General features: G+C 43.6%; 1 protein-coding gene across 1 annotated transcript in view; it reads right to left on the bottom strand.

Annotated features, from left to right (window-relative positions):
- Positions 1-8495, bottom strand: part of PRDM1 (PR domain containing 1, with ZNF domain) — a gene marked incomplete at its 5' end in the record, with an annotated part of 13742 nt that overhangs the window by 658 nt on the left and 4589 nt on the right. The window contains 3 exons of the mRNA XM_009071722.1: positions 1-7; positions 405-552; positions 848-1956. The exon at positions 1-7 is cut by the window's left edge and continues 658 nt beyond it. Coding sequence (XP_009069970.1) covers positions 1-7; positions 405-552; positions 848-1956 — 1264 coding nt within the window. The remainder of the gene's footprint in view (positions 8-404; positions 553-847; positions 1957-8495) is intronic.

Genomic DNA, 8495 nt, shown 5'->3' with positions numbered 1-8495 from the left:
GACAAACCTAATGTGGGGGGTGGCAGAGAAACAGTGAATGAGTGGGAGGGGATTTTATGGTTTAAATCACAGACACCTAGGAGGAGATGGCTGGATGAAGCAGCAGCTTTTTATATCTTCACATTTTCTCACAAAGAGAAAAAAAATCCCCACCTTTTTTATTTAAATATTGCTGAATGGCAATTTTTGAGTGTGGCCGATGGCAAAACTGTATCAGGCAGATGTTCCTCTAGAAGGCTATAGGCAATGCTGCTGTCTCACAGACGCTGCTGCACCAGGTCTGGGCATGGCTGTGATGTGGACTCCAGCCCTGAGCAGCCAAGGGTTTGTCACTCAGCCCTCCCTGCACGCCGTACAGGGTGTGCACAGGCCCTGCTGTCCCTTCAGGCTCCGAGGGAAGTTGCCTCTGTGTGTGTTACATACCTGACACTCGTGGGGTTTTTCTCCTGTGTGTACCAGATAGTGCTTCTGGAGGTGAGCCAGCTGTGTGAAGCCTTTATTGCAAGTCTGGCATTTAAATGGTCTCTCTCCACTGTGGACTCGGAGGTGCACCTAGGGAGAAACAAAGCAATTAACAATCTGCAGTTTCCAGTACTATAACAAAAGTACTTTCAGATGTTTCCTAAAATTAGCAGAAGAGTCCCATTGCCAAAATACAATGCTATCTAGTTAATTAGTGGCGTCAGTATTGAAACACACAACTTTCTTGCTGGGGGTGCCGTATTAAGACCAGACTGATAAACAGCCCAACAAGCAAGGGAGGCCTGTCCCTGCCTTTCCTAGAAAACATACAGGAAGAAGCCAGGACCCCTCCAAGAAGTCTCCTGTCTTATTTTCTGCTGCCTACCTTCAGGTTGGAGAGCTGGCCAAAGGTCTTGGAGCAAACGTTGCATTCGTACTTGATCTTCCCATTCTGCTTCTTCAGTGGGTAAGGGAGGGTTTTGTAACCGGTCACATTCCTCTTACTTTTAATGAGATTCATGGCTTCTTCGCTGCCAGTGGCAGCCAACACCACTGAGGTAGGTTTAGGTTGCATTATGTGTTCCGAACTGGCTGCTGTACCAGCGGTGGGTGACCCACTGGTAGGGCTGCATGGCTTGTCCTTCATGCTGGCAGCAGCGCCCGTGACAGAGAAGGCACTGTTAGGTGCTGGTATGAGGAAGTCTCTCGGGTGATCAGGCGGCAGCAATCGACGGCCTCCTTCACTGGGTAATGAACTGGGGAGTGTGGTGGGGTTCAACATGTGGTGGGAAAGGCTACCTCCACTGAGCAGATTGCCATAAAGAGGATACATCCTTGGGAAGAGATTGAAATTGTTGATGCCATTGATATTGTTCAAAGCGCTCAGGTTATTACAGCTCATGTTGAATGGAGGTAACAGGAATTTGGGGTAGTGGGGGTTGTAGGATGGTAGAAAGGCAGGTGGGAGGTGGCCAGGGGGTGCATATCCAGGATAAGACCCCAATCCTTCAGAGCCGTATGATCCGTTCAAGTAAGAGTATGGCTCTCTGTGCTCTTGGGAAGTAGGTGCCAGAGGTGAAACCGTAACCCCTGGACTGCTGTGAGGGCTTGAACTTTTTAAACTTTGGTCTGGGCTGCTCCTCCCGGAAGGACTCGGTGTAGTAGATGCCTGGATGGGCGAGTGAGTAATGTAGCTGGGTCTGTCCATCCCGTAAGCTAAGGAAGCTTTCAGATAGTCTTCTGGAATGTGAGGTCGGATCGGGTAGACAACTCGAGGGAAGAAACACCTCTCCGGGCTATAGTTCTTACGCAAATCATCCAAGTCTTTTTCTGGAGTAACTGGTGAAATGTTGGTCTGGAAGAAGTCTTTTCCTTTCGCAGGATTGGATTCCATTTTCAGGATTTCTTTCACACTGTGCTCCTTCTTTGGGATACTTTTCTGATAAAGCTCATCTTTATCAGCACTGTGCTGCTTTGGATTAACATGGGTTTCTGCTGGAATAGAAAGACAAGGCAATGATCATTTAGATATGTCACTGGCATTTTCTCTGTTCAAAGTGCAATCTAACTCCTACACGTTTAGTGGGAAGGAAGGGAGACTCTCAGAGATGAGCAATCATTTAACTTGCCAAAGAACTAATTTCTGTGTGAAGAAATGCCTGCTGGTATTAAGTATTAATAAAACACATTGTTAATGTAAGGGACATGAGTAAGTGCATACAGGTCTGGATGATGATGCATTTGCAGGGTGCTAGTCTCCACTTTGCAAATTGGCTTCACCTTTCTTTCCCCTTAAATTTGACTAGCCTCACTGTTGACTGTCTCTTTAAGCAGTATTGCTAATAAATGTGGTAACGAGCATTTGTTCACAATACAGGTTTCACAGAAGGACTTTGCAGAACACAAGCTCCCAGAAATGTTCCTCAGTAAAATAACAAGGCATGACAAATCGGCTTTTGCCAAACCGCAGCAGTCACTTCACCAGCCAGTTCAATTACTTACAGTACCAAAAAAACCATGGCTGGCTAGGATGAAAGCTTTCTTCAAAGAGAAGGTATTCTCCATCAGTAAACAGATCATTACTCATTAAATATACTGCTTAGGAACATCTACAACAAAGCAGACTATTTACTGCAGATTTCTGTGGCATTCAGTCTATGCAAAACTCCTCTGCTTACAGCTGTACTTTATAAAAAAAATGCTGAAGCAAAGCAAAAGAAAGCAAGACCGGTTGGCTCCAGCTTAAGTTGAAATGTACTCACAAAAAATAAAAAAAAAAAGGAAAAGGAAATATGTATTTAGAAGGAAATAGAAGCTAGCATCCATCCATCTCAGTTCAGCACATACTCCTTTTATTTGCATTCAAAGACCTTGCTATCTGGATGTAATCAATACAAACAGTACACTGGAAGATGTCTTCAGTAGAAAAAGAAGTCTGCTTTTATCTAAGTTAATAGTTACATAATCTTGATTACTTGTAAGATATTTTATTATACGGGAAAAGCTACAAGAAGGTTTCATAATCATGGTTAGTGATGTGCAAGGCTTTCCATCAGGAGGTACAAGTCAACACCGGTAGGTACGTGACTCAAGAGTGTTGCAGCCCTTTAGACATGCAGCTTCCATGACTGACTGTTCTTACTCCACTATCAGAGGTGAGAAACAGTTACTCCTGATTTTTGGAGGACCACCTGAACCCAGTGAGGAAGATGGGAACCGGCAAAGACCACACCACTTCCAACACGGATTCTTTGCTTCACTATTCACTACCCTGATGGAATCTATCATTTGGCAACACTACCCTAGAAGGCAAACAAACAGCCATTTATTAAACGTCCCCAAGAAAACAGCTGCTTTCAAAGCATGCTCCTACCCACAGCAACCCACTTTACAGTGGCATCCTTTTTCAAACAGTATTAGACTAGTAGCAAGCAAATTTAGTTTGAGCTATGTGGGCAGCTTGTGTATTCACACTGAGAAGAAATGCAGACGAACACATTTATGTTCAATTAAAATATTTATGATAAAACTTAGGGGTGTTGTTCAGTATGCACACACACAAGTGAGTAGATACATTCCCAATTACTTCTCTCCATGTTAAAGTTTAATGTAGAGCTGTCTCAAAAATAAAGTAATAGCATATTTTGTAGTCTGACATTAAAAATAATCTTTCTTCAGACATTTTGTCTGTATTTTTGGACTGGTAACTCATTTCTTAAATGTCCACCAGATTTTTGGGCATAACAGAAGTCTTAGTAGGTCCAAGAAGCTCCACAATGGCACAGTGGATAGTATTATCTGCATCTTCTTATCAGCTGCCTGTCACCACAGCAGTGTCTCAGAGCAAACATTCCTGGTGACACTATCAGCATTGGGAATTATCAAGCCCAGGCAGTACTGAAAGCCGGACAGGGGGTGGGAAGCAGGACTTGTGAAGCCTCACAGCAGGAAAAATAAATAAATAGCACCTTATCAGGCCCATATCAGTTTCTCAATGGGGTCTGTCGAGCAGGAAGTTCAAATTGACACTTTTCTCTTTTAAAGAAAAAAATCTGGTGGGAGGGGAAGAGGAAGGAGAGGTGCTGGTGCTGCTGGAAAAGTGATAGAGAAACTGGGGCTGCTTCAGCTGGAGGAACAGCTCCTACTGTCACAAGGTTAAACACGAGGGTGGGGACATTCATGCCTTATGCGTGGGAGCAAGCCCATGAGTGACAGAAAGGAAGCTTACCCAGAGAATGTAACTTTCTTTGTGCAACAAGCCCATGCCCCCACTTGACTGACTAAAGATAATTGCTCTTTCCTTCCCTTCCACTTCTTCCCAGTAAAGCCTTCCCTCCTACTGATTTCCTTGTGTAGACAGAAGTTATGATATTTAAAGATTCTTTTTCAAGTCTAACTGTGACAGCTCTATTTAGTTTGCAAGCTATCTTTGGTCCATAAATCCCCTCTTGGCTTTTCCCCCTACTACCTGAGCACAAGGGACACTTAGGAACACCAGAGAGATCAAAACATAAACAAGTGTGTCAGCACAGTGTAAAATAAGAGATGGCAATGTCGGGGGCCAAGGAGAGGTTCTTAAGTTTTATACCGAAGGTGGATTTAAACCAGGGATGAAACTGATTGAGAGGTTTACAACCTGTCTTGTTGCTCTTAAAGGAGCCATACTTCAAAGTTAAAGAGATATGTTTCTTATAAATGGTGGTTTTTTTTTAAAAATTGTGATCTGGATTTAAGTTCTTCCTGATTACAGTGTCTCCCTCTCACTCTTGAAATGCATTCCCCATCCCCACCCCCCAGATACACACACATATATCTGTATACACTAAATATAGGCACATACTCTTCCAAGATCTGTCTAGTTTCTGTGGTCAGAGAGACACACAGAAAAGAGGTTCATGAGGAAACAAGAACAGTGCAGCTGCATTTTAAGTTACTGATCTGAGGGGAGAGGGGGGAAAAGAAGAAAGCAAAAAAGCCCAGGCGTGCCTCTTGAGGAGCCTGATCCACTTCTAACTGAGGTCAACAGATTATTTGCTCAGATCTGAGATTAGTGAGCGTGTGCTAAAGGAAAAGGGACAAAACTCCCCTGTTACATTTAAGTATTAATAAAACTTGAGTGGAGGGGCTGCCTGAAGTCACTCCAATGTGGGTGTTCCAGCTACAGACTTGTGCTCTGAGCTGTAGCCTGAGAAAGATTTCATAAAAACAATGATCTGGGTTTTTTCTGAAAACTTGAAAAACGGTTGTAGGCAGACAGTAATTTCAATAGTAATTTCAGGAGTGAGATGGTACTGAACCCTTTGAGTGGTAGAGCTTAATTATGCCGATTCACATTTTCGGTCTAAATTAAGCACCTCTTTTGCTAGTAGAGAGAGAACCTCGAAGTTGTGAAGCGGGCAAAACAAAGAGTGTTTCCACTCAAAATGAGAACAGAGACCAACATTTACAAGTACATAGTTTGATCATCTGTTTTCTAAATGTGTCCAAGGCAGGGTGACATGCCTTTGAAAACTTTTTGCTCAGAGAAGGTCTTTAAGGAAGCCTTCAAATAATCCTCAATATTAAGTCAACTTTAGCGCCCAAATTCTGGTTTCTTGAAGACAACCTTTCATATCATTTAAAAATCATTTTCCTGAGCCCTTTTGAACATTCCAGGAGGCATTTTTTTAAGCAAGTGCAGATGTTTCCTCTCAACCCAAACAGAAAAGCTTCAAAACCAGAAAGTGAAACTGCCCGTAAACAAAAGGGAAAGCGAGCAGCAGGGCTGAGCTAACAGTCAGTATGTCAGGGCCAGCAGGAAGAAAAAAATTAAAAATCACTTTTAAGAAAAAAAGCACCAAAAAGTTAATCTTCATATAACCTGAAACATTTGTAATAATGCCTCCTTAAACCTGTCCATGAAACAAAAAGTTTGCTAAATATCTTGTAAGTATGCAAATTGTCTTCCTCCAGAAAAACTTTTTTCTGAACCTTGACCAAAAGGAGATGTCACCTGCCAGTACCTGACTGAGGACACAAACATGACATGAGCAGCAGGAAGTTGCATCATATGATTGCAATATATGAACATTATTATCAAATAGTCATGTCCTGAGTCAATGCAATTGGATTTCATTGGTGTTTTTTTGTTGTTTTGGATTTTTTTAACTGTTACACTCTCTACCCTCCATCCCAAAATAATCCTCCCATGAGGCAAGAATGAAAAGCTAAACTATCTAGGATCCCCAAAGCAAATTTCCTCAGTCCATTTGCTAAATAGTCCAAACATGAAATACCACAGACTACAAGACAGTCTGAAGGAGCAGCTGAGTCAGGTTAAGCACATTTAACAAACTACCGAAAACTTATTCTTTGGCCAACAGAATATAGAAATCTTGTGCCACCACACTTAAAACCATTTACTGAGCAACGGCACCATCTGAAGGTGACATCTCAAATCTTGGCAGAAAATATTGGTGGCCTCAAAATAGGCACGAAGGAGGGGATTGTTTGAAATGAAACTGAGTTTCCACCGCTGGGGTAACGCGGAGTCTTGCCTCTACCACTATTGTGCAACTCCTTGCAGGCACTTCAACATCCACTTGAAGTTACGTAGCTCCACTTGGAGCTAATCATGGCCATGAAGGTAGGTGTGTGCTCCAGCGTCTGAAGGACTGGGTCAAAGGCCCCAATTCAAGAAAACACAGAGGACAGGGTTAAACCCACAACTAAGTACATGCCTAATTGCTGTCTTGAATATGGATGCACAAATGAACTAACGCCAGGGAAGTTACCTTTAATTTGAAAGTTTGCTGTTACTGAGGCAAGTAGATGTTATATGTGGGTGTGTAAATATATTTACACTCTAAAGTGGTAGTTTTCTCATTTTTGAGGCCACTAATGACAGGAAATAAAGCCAGAGAAATTCCCTGATACATTTTTCCCCGGAGGCCCATCCTGCTCGGGAACTTAAAGAGGAGCTGAGGTGCTGAACTCCAAGACCGTGATCCCCAAACCCCTGAGGCACCTAAAGCAGCTGCCTGTATTTTAAGTTGGCAAGACTGGAGCTCTCTGTAGGTGTGTGTCCCAGGTGGCCTCTCCTGTGCCTGGCTGGGCAATAGGCCAAGGTGCAGCTCTTCCAAAGCCTCCTGCGGGCACTGGCATGCTCTGCACACCCAATACATAGTGGAAGGAAAGACCTGGGTGTAACACACCACAGCCACTGGCTGCTTCGTGCTCACACCAGCGTGTCCCACGTGAGGGGAGTCCTGACTTCAGCCAGTAGTGGGACCTGGACCCCAACTTTCCTTCCATCTTCCTCAGAGAGTGCCCAAGCAGCATTCAGGAGCTGGGAGAGGCAGTGATGCCCACCTGCTCCTCTGAGGGAAGCCATGCCACTTTAAACACCGAATTATTAGTGATCCATTTGGCTGGAGAGGGCTTTCCTGACTCCCTAGCAGGTGACTGGAGGGGGTCCCCTCAAGCAAGGCTGTGTTAAGATGTTTTGACAGGCCGAAGCCCCACGTCTGCAGCAGGTACAGGGTGCTAGTGATCTGGGGACAAGTCTTCTGCACTTTATTCATAGAAGGACACAGTGTGAGGGTACCTTGGCCAGGCTTGTGAGAGGGAGGGAGAGGCTGGAGAGGCAGCAAGATGCTAATTTTAGATTTAACTAGTGGCTTGGGAGGAAGGGGCAGAACAAAAATAAATGGTGTGGCATTCACTTTAAACTCATCTGGTTCCAGTACTAATGCTGGAAAAACCATCCCTGCTTGCACTGTTGCTACAGGGCCTTTGGCAAATAAGCATCTTCAGGATTTTTTCCCATGCTTTTCAAAAAAGCGCACCAAAACTTGAGGAAACCTCAATCCTTATGGTACCTGTAGGGTTTTTGGCCCAACTGTAGGCTTCAAGCCTGAATCTGTTTGCCACAAAAATGGGTGGAAAAGAAAAAAAGGTGAGAATTTTTTCTAATTTTTCTGAACTGCTATTTTCTTTAGGAGCTAACAGAAATTTCCTAAATGCTTTAAAGGTAATTATCTTTAAAACAAAGAATGGATATCTCAGTCTCAGCATCTGGAAATATTGTGAATGCTAAGGTTGAACTACACAACTGTGGCTCAAGATCCCACCTCTTTAAATCCATGTATTGAGCCTACTTCTACCAAAATGGGTTATTCTGCCATGTCCAGACACCCCTAGTTTTGACCTAAGAGAAACCAGACACAGTGAAGACACTTTACAAATACATTCTTTGCTACTTCTGCAAGGAAACCTAAGGTGCCAGCAGATGCAGGAAACCATTCCCACATTTGTGTACCCTCCTAGCTAGTGGCCAAATGTGTCAGGCTGGGTCTTTGCAAGCTCATCATCCACAGGAACCCTAAATGCTGACATCTCATCCCACCTGCAGGCCCCACTGAAAAGCCAACAGCTCATCATGTCAGGAAATAGAACCACACAGAGTGTTGAAACTACATATATGCAAAGATGACAGTTTTTGAATAGAGAATATAGCTGCATAGAACATTCCCTCTCTCTTCCCTCTGCCATTA

Source organism: Acanthisitta chloris, unplaced genomic scaffold (genome assembly GCF_000695815.1).
Source record: "Acanthisitta chloris isolate BGI_N310 unplaced genomic scaffold, ASM69581v1 scaffold6493, whole genome shotgun sequence".
Lineage (NCBI taxonomy): Eukaryota > Metazoa > Chordata > Aves > Passeriformes > Acanthisittidae > Acanthisitta > Acanthisitta chloris.
The sequence above is the reverse complement of the archived record's forward strand: the minus strand, read 5'-3'. Positions and strand labels throughout refer to the sequence as shown.